The sequence below is a fragment of the Limulus polyphemus genome, unplaced genomic scaffold (assembly GCF_000517525.1).
Source record: "Limulus polyphemus unplaced genomic scaffold, Limulus_polyphemus-2.1.2 Scaffold881, whole genome shotgun sequence".
NCBI classification, from domain to species: Eukaryota; Metazoa; Arthropoda; class Merostomata; order Xiphosura; family Limulidae; genus Limulus; species Limulus polyphemus.
This window is the reverse complement of record NW_013666491.1, coordinates 343174-363268: the sequence shown is the minus strand read 5'-3', so window position 1 is coordinate 363268 and position 20095 is coordinate 343174. Positions and strand designations below refer to the sequence as shown.

The window sequence follows — 20095 nt, the reverse complement described above, 5'->3', positions numbered from 1 at the left end:
TATGTTAAAAGGAATATGAGTACACAGGGAAGCTCTAAGTATGTTAAAAGGAATATGAGTACACAGGGAAGCTCAAAGTATGTTAAAAGGAATATGAGTACACAGTGAAAGATCGAAATATGTTAAAAGGGGTATGAATACACGGGGAAAGCTCTAAGTATGTTAAAAGGAATATGAGTACACAGGGAAAGTTCGAAATATGTTAAAAGGGATATGAATACACGGGGAAAGCTCGAAGTATGTGAAAAGGAATATGAGTACACAGGGAAAGCTCAAAGTATGTTAAAAGGAATATGAGTACACAGGGAAGCTCTAAGTATGTTAAAAGGAATATGAGTACACAGGGAAAGCTCAAAGTATTTGAAAAGGAATATTAGTACCCAGGGAAAGCTCGAAGTATGTTAAAAGGAATATGAGTACACAGGGAAAGGTCGAAATATGTTAAAAGGGATATGAATACACGGGGAAAGCTCGAAGTATGTGAAAAGGAATATGAGTTGTACTCATATTCCTTTTAACATACTTCGAGCTTTCCCCGTGTCCTTTGATTAGCAGTAATAATTATGGTCAGCTATGCCTGGACCTTGGAGTCACTGACATGGTCCTTTAGCCAGTTTGTGGCACAGTTATCTTTTCAAATTGAACATGCTAATAAACATATATCTCTGTAAAATATCGGAAGACTCTTTGTAATGTTTCCTTACGAAGACGCCGAAAGCAAACCAAAAGTAACAGATGAGTTATAAATTTACTGTGCCATAAATTAATTATCTAGTGACGCCGTTATATACATGTTCGCATATGTAACAACAAGGCCAAGTACGGGCCATTAATCCGTTATTAAAACGCAATACTGTATCTTATAACATGCAAGCATTGTAACATATTTCAGGATACTTTAACAAATTTGGAAGATTTCATTCGAATTAAATATTTATAAATCATCAAGTAAATGTAAGAATGATAAAAAATATATATATTGGAATCACTATGTATATCACAATGTCTTATGTTTATTTCACAAACCACACCTTTGTCTTATTTCAAACTTGATTCCTCACAAAATGTATGTGTTTGTTTGATTTTGGTTTGAAATATAAACTCTGTCTGCGAACTTGGGTTTGTCGCTTGTACAATTAATTGTTGTTTATCTAGACCGCTCTGTCCTTCTCTTAGTGTGTTTAGCTTTGATTACCCCTAAGTTGACCTTGGAAGGTTACCGACTCAACAATCATATAGGAAGATACAAATCTCGTTCTTTCGATTTTCCCGAATGTAATAAGCTCAAATGGCAAAGCTGACTTCACTTCCAATGCCGTTTGAAACTTAAAAATCAGCTAAACCTAGGAGATCACGTGGATCTTTTATTTTACCTTTGTCTTAAATTATATCGTGTTATTGCGGCATGGAGAATCATTAAGATTGCATTTAATTCTATTCCATTACTTATTCATCTTCAGCTTCTGTTCTTACTCGTTTTATGGGCCCGGCATGGCCAGGTGGTTAGGGCGCTTGAATCGCAATCTGAGGGTCGCGGATTCGAATCCCCCATCCCACCAAACATGCTCGCCTTTTCATCCGTGGGGACGGTACAATGTGACGGTCAATCCCACTATTCGATGATAAAAGAGTAGCCGAAGAGTTGGCGGTGGGCGGTGATGACTAGCTGCCTTCCCTCTGGTCTTTCACTATCAAATTAGGGACGGCTAGCGTAGATAGCCCGCGTGTAGCTTTGCGCGAAATACAAAACAAACAAACAAACCCTTGTGTAGCTTTGCGCGAAATACAAAACAAACCAAACTTACTCGCTTTCATTTTGTTTGAATATTTGTAATTAATTTGATTCCCATTCCCTGAACTTTTGATGTAAGTGTTTAGATTAGTATATTGCTTTGATAACAGTTATTAGGTTTCTCTGGGTATAATTCGAATCCAATATATAACAACACTTTCTTTACTTTTGTTTTTAATATAAAAATGGCAAACGTTTCTTTTGTTTTTATTGAACATGATGTCCACTCCATTTCATAACACATAAACTTGCACTAGCAACGTACTTCGAGCTTTCCCCGTGTATTCATATCCCTTTTAACATATTTCGATCTTTCACTGTGTACTCATATTCCTTTTAACATACTTAGAGCTTCCCCGTGTATTCATATTCCTTTTCACATACTTTGAGCTTTCCCCGTGTACTCATATTCCTTTTAACATACTTTGAGCTTTCCCTGAAAGGCAATCAGTCAGTAACACCCTCTGTCTAAAAGGATACTCGCAACCGAATAGCGGTATTGACTGTCATTTTTATATCATGCTCGCAGCTAAATGTTTGGAGCGTATTCAGTGGAATTTCATATCGCGGGCTCGAACCCCTGACCTTCTAATCCGAGCTCGACACGCATGGTCCTTATAGTTTAGAGTTCAAAGATCAGAATATCGTGGCCCGGCATGGCCAGGTGGTTAGGGCACTCGACTCGCAATTTGAGAGTCGCGGTTTCGAATCACCGTCCCATCAAACATGCTCGCCATTTCAGCCGTGGAGGCGTTATAATGTGACGGTCAATCCCACTATTCGTTGGTAAAAGAGTAGCCCAAGAGTTGGCGGTGGGTGGTGATGACTTGCTGCTTTCCCTCTAGTTTTACACTGCTAAATTAGGGACGGCTAGCGCAGATAGCCCTCGTGTAGCTTTGCGCGAAATTCAAAACAAACAAACACATTCAACGGTACAGCAATTAACAGATGACATGAACCATGGACCAGGACAGTCCTCTTCAACAAGAATAACGTGAAAGTGGCTTTTATCTCGTCCGAAAACCACTAACCTCAGCTTCCAACAGAAAGTGCACACACGGTGGTGCAAAAACCACCAGGATTGGACTGTTGGCCAGTGGAAATGTGTTATTGGATAAGACGATTCTTGACACCCGTTATTTGATATAGATCGGCGAGTCAAGGTTTTGCAACAGCTCCATGAAGCTTTGGAACCCTTGTGGCTTCTTTACATTTTGCAACAGGTGAAAATGGAGTATTGATGTGGGGTGTATTTTTCTAAGTTATACAAAAATGCATTTTAATAACGTTTTACATGTAAAAACAACAACTTGATATTATTATAACAATGCACTTTAACTGTTACATGCATAACCTGGCAAAGAAGTATTCTAATAAAGCAGTAATCTCCATAAAAGCGTGTAAGAAAGGCCAGTTCTGTAATGTTTGTACTTATTCGTCTCTTTTCTTTTATAAATAGTCATTTTACAAGATTATGTAAGCAAATCACAGGTATTAAGTAATTTGTACGTGTATCAATAACTTATCTTAGGATAACTACATAATACTCTTAGGTAAAAAGCAGTACTGTGTATGCTGAAGGCGAAAGTATTCCTTTTACGACGTGTGATAAATATGCATTAGAAAACATGGGTTATGGCAACATAACTGCTTCTTAGCAACCCTAGGAAACATCTGTTGAATATTAAGTAAGTTGATTCCTGAGGTTTGCTATTATCTCGCTAAAGCTATACGTTGTTACCTTCCAAGTAAGCTTATACTACGAAAAACGACTTGTCAGTGTTGTATTAGAAAAGATGCATCAATTTAAACTTGTCTTGACACTACCATTTATATTTTATTGCAGATAGATCTGCGGTGTTATTCGTATGGAATAACTATGTTTTCTGAGCACTGTGGCCAGGTATTATGAATAAATACGTGCTTTAATTAAAGCATACTTAGATTTATATTTATATAATAATTTTATTGATATAAAACTTTTATGTGAAACATAAGTAAAAACTATTTTAGCTCTTCAAGGCTTTTAGAAATAAGATAATACAAAATAGTGCTGCACTTTCCCACCAGGGTTGATTTGAACACAATTTCAAAAACTTTCTAATCAGTCTAGTCAACATGGCAGTTTCATTACTTTACTTAAACCTAGATTTAGATCATTACCTCATGATATTTAAATTGTTAAAATTTTTAGTAAATATCATATGTATATATTAGAGCAAATGACGCTCTTCAGTACTAAATATAGTACACAGATGCAATAATTCTTATCTAAAATATAAATATAAAATAGTTCATTTCTCAAATTGAAATTTTATTTATTTGTTTGTAATTAAGCATTAAAGTTACACAATGGGCTGTCTGGGGGGCACCAAGTTAAAAACACAAACGTATCGATCTAAAACAAAAATACCAAATCAGTAATTTGTGTCGATTTAATCAAATTAGAACTGAATATTGAAATTTTGCTTACAGAAACCACATTTTCTTTTAAAAAATAATAAATTTTACGTAGTTTTAGAGCAAAAAAGATTTTTCTAAGAAAAATTAATATTACCTGAAAACTGGTACAACAATTTTATACTACGTGTAAGAATACAAATCGTATTTAGTTATAAAGGTTATAACTGTTTTCTTTCTCTAAGAATGTTCAACTAAAGAGGTTTATGCTGCCAAATTAGTTAGAGATTGTGATTTTTAAGTGGGAGTTTATATTTAAAATAAGATTAAATGGGTCTAAAATGCATCTGCTATTTTTACATGGTATAATAGGTCCTCACTAGGACTCCTCAAAAGACAGCAGCATCCCAGTTATAATTATTAGGTTACAACTAAATGACCATTCGTGTTTATAAGAAATTATTAACTAATTAATAATTAAAACTTAGATGATTATCTAGGACTAATAGGCTACTAATCATGACAGTTCGTAGATTTATAACAACCAGTTTAAGCACATACATTTTTAAACACACCTGCAGATTTATTGATAACTTGGCAGAAATAAAAAGAACAAAATTCTTAAGATAAATGATTCTATATATTCAACTAAGACATCCAATAAAGCTACATGTTACTTATTTCTCAACATTCTTAATGCTTTATGTCCCAATGTCCTTCAGGTTAGGTCTTACACTTTATATAAAAGAGGCGTTGTTTTGTGACCTTTTTCTATGATTAAACAACAAAAACAGTCTACGGCAAGTGTCATTTTAATTCTAAAATGAAAGATAATGAGTTCATCACTAAAGTGGGTTAAGGTTGAAAATATTTTATTATGAACATCAGTCATTGATTAATAAAATTAGATGATAATAGTTCGTTTGTAAAGGTTTCAATCAGTGAACCGTTAGGAATAATGCTGAATTATCACTGATTTGGTGTAAAAGGTTCAAACAGTGAACGGCTGGAAATATTACCGAGTCATCACCGATTTGGTGTAAAAGGTTCAAACAGTGAACGGCTGGGAATAATGCTGAATCATCACTGATTTGGTGTAAAGGTTCAAAAAGCGAACGGCTGGGAATATTACCGAGTCATCACCGATTTGGTGTAAAAGGTTCAAACAATGAACGGCTGGGAATAATGCTGAATCATCACTGATTTGGTGTAAAAAGTTCAAACAGTGAACGGCTGGGAATAATGCTGAATCATCACCAATTTGGTGTAAAAGGTTCAAACAGTGAACGGCTGGGAATAATGCTGAATCATCACTGATTTGGTGTAAAAGGTTCTTGGGTCTAATTTTCAGCTGATGCACTAGTGATAGATCTAATCCACAGTTATTTACCTTCTATAATAAAAACAATATAATAACTTTACCGATTTGTAACAACTTTCCTGTGCTGTTTAGCAGCATATGTTGAGATATTATTTTAAGGTAATTAAACTTATGGCAAAATTTCGACTTTCACCTGTATTTATGTTCTTCTATTCATCTGTATTATATTACGTATGAAAAATTAATTATAGATGAGTCTAAGGCTGAACAGATGTTGTAGCATACTAATTGGTATCCCTCTATAATGCTAAACATTGGGTTTCGATAACCGCAGTGCCAAAGCAGATATCTTATTATGTTGCTTTCGCTTAACAACAACAAAACTGTATCCCTGAGGTCAAGTTTTTTGTTTGTTTTTTCAACCATGATTGGAGATGTACAATATCGTAAGCTTTACTTGATGTGGTTTCTCTATTGTGCAACATGATTTTGTCTATGACTTGTATGTTTTCATATTGTAGAGAGTTGTTATTAAGTATCAGCGATGTGGAACGCAGCTGCACGTCTCTGTTAAGTAGTACTATCCCAGTAAAGTCACAGCTACTACTGTCTTCCTTAGCTAAGTTTGAAATTACAAAAATAAAATATCAAATACCATTCCGAAAAACAGCGTCATAGATCATCTAAAAAGTTTCTATACTTTTTGCTCCCTCTCTCTCGATGGCCTACCACAGAACGGATATTCCTGGGGATTTCAACCCCTTATCATTCCTCCTCGAGAAAAATATATACTTTGGTAAAATTCCCCTGTGGAGAAAATCTTTGTGTTACACCAGCATAATAAATCAGCATCTTAGCGCAGAGAAAATCAAGATATACTGAGAAAAAAACGCATTCCACCGATTCTTGGATTGCCAAGGGATATTTGGACGTCATATCATCCTTCTAATAGATTCCTGTCATGCTACCATAATTTCCTGCCATTTTATACGACAATTAGATTTAGACATAATTCTCGCTGAAGTATTAAAAACCTACTCTAAGATGAACATGTCTAGACACTTAAGCGTGGACGTTCTTTATCTTTTTATTTCTTCCCTTGGAGAAATAGCAGACTTTCCTGAATTATCTTTATTTATATAGATGAACTGTAACTTGGGTGGAAATGAAAGTAATAACCTTCTATCTACTTATATAGATAAAACCCAGAAATTTATTATCTAAAATCTAATTAATAAATGTTTACCTACACAAGCATTTTTATTTTATTTCGTATTAAGTTTATTTTGTTTCTCAACATATATATATATATATATACTAAACAGGCTTATTTATAATTTCTTGCATATATCGTGTGATTTTCCTGTTAATCTAAAGCTCTGTCAAATGTTCATATGTATACACACCATATTTACACAATTCACATGTTAAAATAGCAAATTATGTCACTTTTTGCACGTCAGTAGTATTGTGATGCTCTGATTAGAGATCACGTGCATAAAGACAAGTATGAATATCTCATAAATACGAAGAGATTATAAGAGCTGGCAGCTATTAACAGCTGTAAAAGAGATAAGTGACTGTGAAGAAGGAGATGAGCAGATTTAGCAGTATTTTATAAATGAACAAGGACGTAATGTAAGCCTATACAGTTATTAACCAATAAGAAACTTGAATAATATAACGAAGAATAATTGAAAAGAAACTGAAATTAATAAATACAACAAAACTGAAATAAATACTATAATAACGTAAGATTGAAATATAATCACAACATTTGAGATGATTCACTCTGTTCGACTGGACAACAGAGGGCATAAATAACGATGAGCCACAATAGGACTGGACTTTCTTCATAGTCCTCTGAACAGAAACTCCCAAAGGCTTGAGAAACCCCAGCCCAAGAAGCTTTAGTGTTGTCTGTAATTGTAAAAAATCATAACCAGGTGACCAGAATATGGACAGCGCGCCCACGTGGTAATCCAGGAGGTGGCTTCTCAGGATCAAGTGTGGGTCATTCCAACCCGTCACTGAGACAGGTTCGAATGGTACTGATTATAGAGGCAACGCCCTTAGTGCTGTGTTTTTAGGGGTCATAACGGATTTACTGTTTTCCAACTACAATTCAAGAAATTAAGAACAAATATTGTGCCCGGAACTTTAACTAAAATTTATAAAAAATACCAAGTTTGTGATATACGCCTCTGAAAACTTTAAGAAATGTCATTTCCATGTAAATGTGTTAAACTGTATCAATATGTATTTAACACCAAAAATTATACTTCATTTTGTCAAACAGGAGAGTGAAAAATTCATTTATCTGTATAGTGTTTTTAACCACACATAAACTTTCAAATTTAACTGATCAGCTTAATTAAACCAGTTTTTTTGTTCCATTTCATTTACTATTTTAGCTTACGTAATTTCATTACTGTTTCACAGTAAAGTGTGGTTATCTGTGAAATTTATTTGATGCCTTATCCAACGTCTCTTCAAAGTAAAATATGAAAATAAAAATTCCTTAGGCAATAACTTATAATGTAAAAACTCAATCTTTAGTCATTAGTAACCACACATTTTTTGTATATAGATTAAAGTAACTTCAATGCCGATTAAGCAACTAAGCCAATTTTTTTTTTGAATGAACATGCGTAAAATATCTTTCAACATATTTATTACACCGAAGAAAAAATATAAAAAATTAACACTATCGTATTCTATTTCATGCTGTTAAAATAGCATCTATCTAAGTACCTGGTTAAAGTTTTCTTAAATACTTATTTCAGAATAAAAGGAATCTTAGACTACAAAAAACTTTGTAATGTATTTTAGAGACGAACTTGTATCCAATAAGGCAATATTTTCTGCCTGGGCTTATTTAACACAATTTATAGTGCAGTTTAAACACCGAAATGCTCATAGTAAAAGTCCCCCGCTGGGACAGCGGTAAGTCTACGGATTTATAACGCTAAAATTAGGGGTTCGATTCCTCTCGGTAGACACAGCAGATAGCCCGATGTGGTTTTACTATACGAAACACACACATAGTAAAGTTACAGCGTTCCTTTATACCAACTGTAACAAAGAGCTTAAGGAGGAAGAGAATTTCTTTAATTTTAAAAATTAAAAATTTAGAACTAACATGTGATTAGACCTTTTAAACAAACTGAAAACAAAGGTTCAATCTGTTTCTTAGGCTTTTATAATTTCCACACCGTTTAAGCCTTTGGCTTATATTTGAAGTTAAACTTACGGAACATTCCTTTTACGTTTCATACAGACAGAGATATTAAACTTATAATCCGGAATACAGTCAGAGGAAGCAATTAAGAGAAGCTAATAAAAAGTTAGCATGTTCCATACACTGTCTACCCCCCAGTGGCACAGCGGCATGTCTACGGACTTACAACGCTAGAACCCGGATTTCGATACTCGTGGTGGGCAAAGCACAGATGGCCCATTGTGTAGCTTTGTACTTAACTTTAAAAAACAAACAATACACTGTCTAATAAATAAACTGATTGGTCACCCTAAATAATTTTGTATAGAACAATGGGATCTATACATTATTTTCCGTAATTATACAACTTCATGGATGAAGCGCTCTGACAAACAGATTGAGAACTGCTGGAATAACCATGCCTGAATGAAAATTTTTAGCTACCCCTTATGATTCGTATTTTCTAAGATTACGTGTTTTGATTTTCTATCAGTTCCTAGTACGCATCAGATGTCTATCTAAAGGGACAGTAACATTATGATTTTCATTTCTGTCTGCTTGACACCATACAGTTAAGCTTGTAACTTTACCTTTAAACGGATATTTGTCACTTCAAAGAAGAGATACTCTAAGAATACTTGTTTACTTCCATAAAAATGTTATTTTCAGAACAAAATAAGTATTATTTCGTATTCGGAAGGCAATTTCTCTTTCTTAGCCGCGGCATATCAGCTCATGGAATGGCTCTGAGTTTTCAAGTACAAACTTTTAGTTCATAGCTCCGTCATCTCTTGATTGATTTGAGTTTGTTTGTTTGTAATTAAGCACAAAGCTACACAATGGGCTATCTGTGCTCTGCCCACCAGGGGTATCGAAACCCGGTTTCTAGCGTTGTAAGCCCGCAGACATACCGCTTTGCCACTGGGGGCAACCGATTTGAGATCTAATTACGGTTTTTACCTCAAGAGGTCAAACCTTTTCGACTGATTTATTTGACCACGCCCAAGGTCTCGTAGATTAAGTTACTCATTCTTGCCTAAAATAATTTCAATTTGAGGGTAGGCTGGTAGAGATCCTGATGAGTAATAAGATCGAATCGGGTATACGCGCGCCCCAAGCTTGGTATTGTTGGTGCACAAAAATATAGCAAATAAAAAGGAAAATAAGATCATTTTGCTCTAATTCTACCTAAAATAATTTCAAGTGCCACGGCTATTGGGGGTTCCCTCTTATTTCTTTTTGAAATTACGAATAATTAAGGTAAAACAATAGCCAAACCTTATACTTTAATATTTGATTAACTACTTTACTAATAAATTTTAATACGTTTTTTTTTCATCAACTAACAGATATTGGTATCGAGTTCAAGTTTCAACAATGCGTGTAAATAAATTCAATGAAATGCTCTCAGCTGTCACCAGGAGCTTATAAATTTTATCAAAATTCGTCCCCCCTGTGGTTCAGTGGAAAATTTAGCGAATTACAACACTAGAATTTGGGGTTCGATTCCCAGTTGTGGATAGCCATTGCATAAATTTGCTGAAAAAAAATCTTGTCAAAATTTACAACAGTGAAAGGAAGCAAGATCACATCCCGTACCCATTTATTAACAATTTGTTTACCCCCCATCGCAAACTCCCTTTTAAAAAACGTTAGCCCGTGATCTAAAGTTACTGTTTAGATTCGGTACTTCTAAAACGAAGTCGTTTTAAATTCATAATAAAAGGAACCGTTCATGACAGTCGCCATTAAGGCGGGAGATACCACACATAAAAACAATGAAAACAACATTCTCGAATGTTTATGAGAATGAAACGAAGTGATGCTTATCGAATTACTGATATCAAGCACTTCTCAGACACTATCCGAGTCCCAGGATGGTTAAAATACAAGTTTGCAGGCAATGTTTTATGGTAAAGGTTAAAGTTAACTAACTCCAAATAATAGTGTTGTCACATGATCTTAGCACATCTGTTTTATTAGGACGAAATATACTTGTCAGACCTGATTAGTTCCTCAAGTGGTACTGTTGTTGGTTATCCAAAAGTAAGTTTATGTTATTTCATTCTAATTCATATAAAAGTCAAAATGGTAAATACATAAATACATAATTCAGGCAAAAGTTTAAGTTTCAATTGTTTTAAACGTTATCATACCAATTTCTGTTTGTAAAAACTGAATTGCGTCTTAACGTTAACTACATCGTACCAGGTTGCTTCATAAGTACAAATTGTGTCTTAATGTTAACATACCGACTAATGTTCGATAGTTTAGTTAAATTTAACTGACTGACTTTTTCAGACGCAGTTTTTATTGATGCCATTATGAATTTTTATTATACTTTATACAGAAATAAATCTAATACTTTTGTTTTCTTAAACCTAGTTTCGTATAGTAGGGCTTGAAGAGTGGGAGTTGGGGGGGGGGGGGTTCTACAAAAACGACATCTCGCATCGATCGCCATTATAATAGAAACCGCCAATCTCTTTTGAACTATAACTTGTATAAAAGAAATATAAGTTTTAAATATTAGAACAAGGAAAACCTAAGGTTATCTTCGTGAAGTGAATGACATAATATAGTTACTACCAATTTTCTTCATTAAAGTAAGTTTTGTATAACTCTCCAAAAATTCTAGTTATTAGATTTTTCATGTGAGGATTTCTTGATTTTGTTTAAAGTGCATTAACAGGTTTTTTACTAAGAAAAATGCTGGGTTGAAATACCTCAAAATTAATTCCGTTTGAATTATTTGTTTAGCTTTTTAAACTATATAAGTCGTCAAATAATTGGAGTTTACCACGCTTTTCTTTTAATACATGCGCAAGAAAAACAACCTGCAAGTCCAGCTAAGTGATTTTTGTGTTTTCATGTGGTTGTGAAATAGAGTACGTGTGCGAGGTAAATGAACGGTTGTGACCTATTTTGGTGTTAGCTTAGTGTTTCTCGTGTTACCAAATGGACTTTGAAATTTCGTATGTTATAGAAGTGCAAAGTAGTTTAACCTCTATCTCTCAACAGTCTTCTTATGTAGGCTTGACGACATCTTTCACATGTGTATGGTTTACTACAATAAATGCAGGTTGGTTTCAATCTGTGTTCAAGTGATAAGTTCTGTGCGGTGTCAACGTTCAACATAACTTTGTGTATACACAAATAATTTTTTTGTTTTGCAAAAAATTCACAGGAGACAATATGCTACACGCACATAATAAAAAAAAACATTGCAATAATCAAGACGATCATTGCATTGGTATTTGAAAAGTTTTATATGCGCTCACTTCAGAAATAATCGACAGCAAAATATATAGGCGAAGTCCATATTAAATTTCATTTTGTACCATTTTTGAGTTAATATATTTGCCAATGCAGGAAAAATGTATAAAACTGTTGAAGAGAGTAGTAATTCAGTATCAGGATTAGTGTTATGAAGCCTCTTGGGGACCACGAGATAATCTTGTTGAAACACAGAAAATAATACTTTTCACCAATAAGCTTATGCCCTAGGAAACACATTAAAATTGTGGAATATTTACTAATATTTGACTTTAATACTTCTCGGACTCGTTTTCTTTTATGAACAAAACGCTTTGATTTGGAAAACAAAGTGGCATGTATACATTGTTCCAAGATGAACTCCTGCTAAATTTGAAAAACAAAGTGGCATGTAAACATTGTTCCAAAACGAACTCCTGCTAAATTTGAAAAACAAAGTGGCATGTATACATTGTTCCAAGATGAACTCCTGCTAAATTTGGAAAACAAAGTGGCATGTAAACATTGTTCCAAAACGAACTCCTGTTAAATTTCGTTTTGTACCACTTTCTTAAATATGCTTTACTAGAAGAATTACCTATCATTATACAAACATGTCTTGATAATTAGTTTTTGGCAGCAAAACTAATTATTTATATTGAATTATATGTTTGCAATTCTTGAATACTCATTGGAGCCTAATAAGGAAATTATTTTCCTCATGCAAGTAGGATTATTTCTAGAAAATTGTTGCTAATGCTAGAATCTTCAATTTATAAACTGTGGATCACAAAAAACTGGTAAACAATTTAACATACAGATCAAACATCGGTATATAAAATTTTATACATTTTAAAAAAAATTGTAATAACTACACAAACATTCATAGAGTGCAACACCACCTCCCATTGTTTTCTAACTAAAATGTACACCAAAAAATCCTAATAAAAGTTGGCGTAGGTGCCAGTATCTTTCTCTTTCAATTTGTTCTCAAGTTTTGACCGTTTTTAAAAATCAAAATTTACTATAATTAGAACTAAAAATGGTTGGCCTTCATTTACCAAAATGTAATCAGTTGATTTTGGGAAGACATTTAACCTGGAAATCAAATTTGTCAAAATCAGAAACTTTCGAGTTATACTATTTTCGCGCATGCACACACACACATACAGAGAGAAAAGAGTGAAAACAATATTACCAGTAAGTAGCAGGTGTAAAAACACAGATCTTCAACCACATATTTAATGTACTGTGGTAAATGTAGAGTAATTAAGATATATTTCTATATTACAAAGACTTAACTACTCTTAACTGTAAAATTTTAACGTTTAATTATAGCTGAAAATGTTTCCATTGCATATTATAACGCTATTTTTCTGTTCAAAATACTGGCATTCTCAACTATAAACATCACTTTGTACCCAAATATTTATTTCTTCTTGATAAAGCTGACATTTTACGCTGCTGTAATGTTCAATTAAGGTTTTATTTTTGTTATACTCTAACTCCAATGTCATATCAAAAGACGCGCTCAATTCGTGCTTCATTAATAACACATTTTAAACGGATCATTAAAATCCTGTACATAACCAATACAGCATCCTGTTCTCCACTAAGTTAGACGACTCAGAATAACTTTAACGATATATTTCATTACTAGCTGGAATACCTGTCCCCCGGACGGAAGTTATATAAGTTCATGATTAATGAAAGGTTATCTCAGAACATAAAAAGTTGCTTCCCCTATATGTAACTGTAAAAACGCCCATAAAAACTGCAAAATATAAAATGTGAAACCGCAACTTTACATGTATCTCCTCATGAACCCAACAAACCTTCATGCCAAATTTAGCGAAGATCCATCTACAGGGGGCGAAGTAGTGGTAAAAATCGCAAAAACGGCCATGAAAACCGCAAAATGCGAAACTGAAACTTTGTATGTACCTCCGCATGGACCTAATAAACCGCCATACCAATTTTGGTGAAGATCCATCCACACCCTGTGAAGTAGTTCCGTGGACATACAACAGACGGCACTAATATATTTATATAAGTTTCCATAATCACACTTCTGCCAGCATTGTTCAGGCTGTGGATTCTTTATTTGTTTGTTCGTGAACGAACCATGGTACTTGTTATTCTTGACATGTCCACGAATTTGAATATTTCTCGAGTCTAATTGTTTGAATACTATATATGGAAACTCCTCTAATTTTTAAAGTTGTTACTTTAAGAACCAAGGTTATATTTTTGTATTGTGTTTTATACTACCTATAGGGCATGAGTCACAATAGCAGCTGACGTACATACATCTACACACAAACACGTTCCTAAGAAACTGACATACTAAAATATGTGATTTAATCGTGTTTTAGGGGGTTCTAAACAACTGCCTTACCATTCGTAAAATTTCTTTTTTTTTCACAAAAAAAAATTAATTTGGGAAACTTTTATGACTTAACGTGATTGTTCTTCATTAGATGAAGTATTAACGTACCTTTTTCTAAGAACAACCGATTTAATAAAAAAAAACAGTAGATAGCTACTGGTTGCAATTTCGGGTAGATAAATAAACACTAATATCTGTTACCATATCAAAAATACTTGTTTGCAGTACCAGCGTGAATGTGCAAATACGCAATTGAAACGTTTACTATATTTCTCGATCAATTTGTGAGGGGGGGGGGACAAAATTCATGTGTGCATGTGTGTTTCTTTTCTTTCTTAGATTCTTCTGGAAGCACGTTTTTGTTTCCACTGTTTAGTTTTATTAGCTTACCAGATTCGTCTGTAGTTGGATTCCTCAATGAAATAAATAACACATTTATCCCACATTTGTGTGTACATGTGGCACTTCTCTGTTGTCCAGCTCACGAAGAAATATTCCATTCCTAAGAAACGAATTCGTCTGGTCATTTCTTCGCAGCTGTTGTGGCTCTAGCATGAGATGCGTTTTTCAAGTAGGAAATCAAAAAATGCTGCTGTGCCCAGGGCATAGTCCCAATGAGATAATTATTTATAAAAATGTTATTATCTACAAAGGATCTAAGCAGAAAAAAACTTATTCCTGTAAATAACGATATTAAAGATTACACTCAAATCATTTCGTCGTAGTTTTAAGAACGAAATCCAAATTACTTTCAATCATCTTAAAATGAAATGTTGATGTTTAATGGATTTCAACTAACGTGAAATTATTGTAAGTCATTTTTGCAGTTCTTGAGGTAAAAAATACGTTAATTTGGGAAGTGTTTGGATCATTACAATATTAAAATATATTTGAAAAAATGTTACAGAGCACTAACAGAAATGTCAAAATATACACATTATCATAGTTTTGAAACAATCTGACAGAAGTTTTATATAACTAACGTTTTTTTTCTCGATATGAAGAAAGTGGAGTGGCGGCATATTCAAACATAGAATAGAAAATTATTCTTTATGTATCTGCCATTCGAAAACACAAAACAAGCGTTTTACAAATATTTAATATTTACTACTTATTAATGTTTTTTACTAATTATAAGAAGTTTTTTACCTTTTCGAAAGTGGGAATATTTTATTTACAAGTGTAAAAAGTCAGTTCATTAAACTTTATTGTCAAGTAGTGAAGTGATCTATGTGCAAAATAACATCATATGTACAGGACTGGAAAGAAAAGCGATCATTTTATAATGAGAGAAAAAATATATATAGAGAAAAAATATATGGACTTGTCAAATAAAAGAAGATAGAAATTTATGTAGAGATATCAACGTTTTCTATCCAGTTAGAACATTACTGAACACCAGCTGAATCAACATTAGACAATAAGTTTCCCTTTCTTCATTTTATGCATGTTTGTATTTTCTAAGTTCAGCGAAACGCAAAACACTCAGCAGTGATTTTAATGTGACAGTGTTTTCCCAGCACCTGGTATATATTGACGGGTTTGCAGCCTAAGATTGACTTCTTCGATCTTCAAAATAGACAAACCTCAAATTGTTTGAACTTCAGAACTGCCTGGTAAAATCTTGGATGCCTATAAAGTTAGTTATAACGGACTACGCGCAAAATTTGAATAATATATTAATATTACCGTTTTGAGTATATATTCAGCTTCTACAAATCTACAGTACAGTTTCTTAGATTCTTTACTTGCATGTCATGTTATTTCTCATGTTTGTCTTTCGTGTGTGTGTGTGTGTGTAAGGTTCTAAATACTTAATTATATGTTATAAGTTAAGTAATTTTGCGGTTCAGTGATTCGGATGAAACTTTGTTCATATAGATAAAACAATAAAAGATGCTCAGTTCTCTAAAATCAAATCATCCAATGAAACGAGGATTTTCACTAATCTAGACTTCAGTTGACGCTAAACGAATCAATCGTAAGATTATATTTTAGTCTAGTGATGATTCTATTTTCTTTAGAAGAATATCGTACCTATTATTAAAGTTTTAGAATAAATCAGAAATATCGTAATAAAAGTCGATGCTATCCTCTTGTATTTTATTTGCTATAAACAAAAATGGACACAAGCTTAATTGTTGAGCCCCCCAGTGGCACAGCGGTATGTCCGCGGACTTACAACGCTAGAAAGCGGGTTTTCATACCAGTGGTGGGAAGAGCACAGATAGCCCATTGTGTAGCTTTGTGCATAAATTCAAACAAACAAAAATTAATTCTTGAAATGATCTAAATATTTACCAAGACTATTTGTTTGTAGATAAGCACAAAGTTACACAATGAGCTATCTATGCTCTGCCCACCATGGGTATCGAAACCTGGTGTCTAGCGTTGTAAGTCCGCAGGCATACCGTTGTTGTGCCACTGGGGGGGCTGTTCGAGTGAGATGAACCCGCAGTAAAAGAAACCGCTAAAAAAGCCTAGTAATTAACATTCTGTATAATTACATATTAAAATAGTCAAGTTTATGAAACACGTGGATGTTTCAGTGATATCGTATCGTTACGGTTACGTCATATATGTGAAAAGGTGAAATATCTTGCGATTTTTCTTTTACTCACTTTGGATTCATTTTCACACATATAGCTGGCTTCTACTAGTGCTTTCCAAGAAATATAATTAGTACTTAATATGAAAATAAATAAAAAACAGAAAAGATGATTCACACAAAGGTGTTTGAACAATGAGGTCAGTACTGTCCATCTTCAATAGAGCAGAGCCAACACTTACTTCTTCCCCACCACCATATATATTTCGGTGGGTTTTCGAGTGACCGAAGTTAAATTGAGTTTTTTGGTCCAAAATAATGAGTCTGTGTAAAAAATTGTTATAATATGAACTTGATAGCAAGTCGAAAAGAAAACAGAGGTTAATGTAAAAATAGAAGGTCATATAAGTTTGTCATGCGCATTAACTGTCCTTGGTTTTAATCAAATCTTATGTACTCACGGCATCAAAATAGACTGAAATTGCCAGTTAACAGTAAATATTTTCTGGGGGATTTTCTCTAGTTTCTACATGCAGTTACATTTTATGTTTCATTGGTATAGTGAGGTTACGTTGTATGTTTCATTGTTATAGTAAGCTCTAGAAGGTACAACTTGAAAACTTTCGAAGAAAGTAACAGCTTACACATGACCAACACTAGTCGTTGATCATGTCATTGAAGTATTATATCACAGCGCCGTCTAATGTATTAGAGGTAAAAATGACTTAATTACGCGTTAGAGAAGGTTGGTCACCTATTTGTTCATTTTCGTTTCAGTATTTGAGTTTTAAAAAATTCCAGACAGAAGACGACATTGTTAGTTTATCATTAATAATAGCGGAATTGATTATAAAGACGAAACAAAGAGTAACAGAGACAAGAAACAAAAGTTAAGATCCGGGAATTTTTAGTGTGTTTTAATGATATCCTTGTATAATCTCTATATATTATTAACAACTTCTTTTTCTTTTATCTGTTTGGCTATGAAACCTTCAAAAACCGCAAGAGACTTTGGTTATTTTGATTCGTAATCTAAAAACTAGACCGACCCTCATCGATGGGCCATACGCCTGTCGTGCTTTCATTATTATGAAATGTTATTATCTTATACTATACGTACATTATCTGTTTACTCATGCTAGAATACTAAAACAATGATTATGAAGAAAATGTACTACTTATAACTGTTTTATCTTTAAAAAACATTTCTCGCCCAATGCATATTGATAACAAGATAATTAAAGATTGTTAATTTAAAAAGGGGAATATGGATCGTCAAAAAGTACAGAAACAAATTGAATCAAAATGTAAAGATTATATTTTGAAGCCTACAAAGTGGGGACTCTAAAAACGTAAACAGACTAGGCAGGGAATTTAACTTTATTTTGTCTTTGTACGAATTCTTGATGATTTTTTTTATATATTTTCATATTTGTTCAACACCTTCTTTTCAGCGATGGAAAGAGGAAACGATTATGAGAAAATTGTAACTGATGATTGTCTTGGACTACCCATGCTGCCGAATATGCAACTAGAACACGTGAAATCCATATCAACCATGAAACCAAGAGCAGAAGACATTTTTGTTGTAACCTATCCACGCAGCGGTACAACGTGGATGACATATATTGTTTGGGAAATACTCCACAATGGAGAACCTCTTCCAGCTGCTGATGACATGGTGCACCGCCTTGCTCCATTTTTAGACATTGTAGGTGTTGAAGGGGTTGAATATCTGGAACCTCCTCGTGTGATGAGAATACATTTGCCTTATCATCTTGCCCCAGTCAGTTTAAAAGCCAAATACATCTACGTGACTAGGAATCCTTATGACTGTTGTGTTTCTCTTTATCACTTTGCTCAGAATATGAAGTCAATTTACAAATTTGACGGGAACTTTGACGATTTTTTTGAGAACTTTTACAGAGGAAATATCCCCTACGGCGATTACTTTGACCATTTACTTTCATGGTTTGAACATCGACGCGACCCAAATGTGTTTTTTGTAAGTTATGAAGATATGAAAATTAATCACGAGGCTGTTGTCTGTGAAGTTGCTGACTTCCTCGAAACACCTGTGAAACACGATAAAAAACTGGTGGACAAAATTGTAAAGAATACGGAATTTTCTAGCTTGAAATCTGCCCACAAAGTCAATATATCCAAACTTTTACTGAGAGAGGAGTCAGAAAAGAAAGAAATATCATTAAATTACTTCAGAAAGGGAGAAGTTGGAGACTGGAAGAACTTCTTTAACCAAGAACAGAAACGACTACTGGATGAAATGGTAGCCCAAAGACTGAATGCTATAGACATCACAACGTTGTGGCATGGTGCCATGTGAAGTCGTATACGCCATCAAGTGTTAAGTACGTATAAATATTCCAGCTATGCCTTGTTTCTATATTATTTGTGTCCTCTTAAATTAGGTCTCAAACTTAAAACACACTGAACTGTTGAAAGTTTCAGAGAAGAGCTCCCAAGTTATTTATAGAGACTATGATAACAAATGATGTCAAATGGTTAAAAAAAGCGCTTTCTATATCCGAGATTTTCATTTAAAGCAAACCTATTAGCTTAGTTTTAATTCACTTTCTTAATCAATTCGCAAATAAGTCTTAAAGATGGGCTTTAAGCTCCTTCTAACAGTAATCACTGCTAGTTTGAAAACAAAGTCTTGCTACATTAATATACCCTTAAATAAAGTAATAGTAGTTATCAGCATATTGATAGGATCTCCGCTTATCTCACATAATGTCGTTTTTTCAGCTTTTGATGTTCGTAGTTAAAGCAACACATCATCCACTTAATAGATGTTTTTGATAGGACTGAGATTTTCAGTATAGGAACACCATTAATACAAAGTTAGACTTTATGTTAATATGGAAACAATTTGAAATATAGTTTGCTGACCCAAGCTGTGCTGATGAGCATTGAATAGTTAAAACTAGTCACAGCAGAGAGTTCGGCCAAACAAGGAATGCACTCAACCTCTACTCCACAAATTCTCTTTTCGATTTCATCTTTGGTGGAAAATAAAAGAAATAATTAACATATTTATGTAATCACTAGTTGGACTACCCATCCGTCGCACCTTTCAGGCCCTCTGATAGTAGACCTATAAAGATATGAATCAGCGTACTCAGGTTTAGTGTCAATGAAACCTTCGT

At 33.8% G+C, this 20095-nt stretch overlaps 1 protein-coding gene across 1 annotated transcript; it reads left to right on the top strand.

The window, feature by feature from the left end:
- The first annotated feature begins 10646 nt into the window (after positions 1-10646).
- LOC106461023 (estrogen sulfotransferase-like) lies at positions 10647-19557 on the top strand. Its single transcript, XM_013920802.2, has 2 exons — positions 10647-10779; positions 18380-19557. Exon 2 carries the CDS (start codon positions 18382-18384, stop codon positions 19267-19269), a length of 888 nt encoding a protein of 295 aa, XP_013776256.1. The 5' UTR covers positions 10647-10779; positions 18380-18381; the 3' UTR covers positions 19270-19557.
- Positions 19558-20095: the final 538 nt, after the last annotated feature.

Coding starts and splice junctions, on each gene's coding strand:
- LOC106461023 (XM_013920802.2), top strand. CDS start 18,382: ATGGAAAGAGGAAACGATTATGAGAAAATTGTAACTGATGATTGTCTT.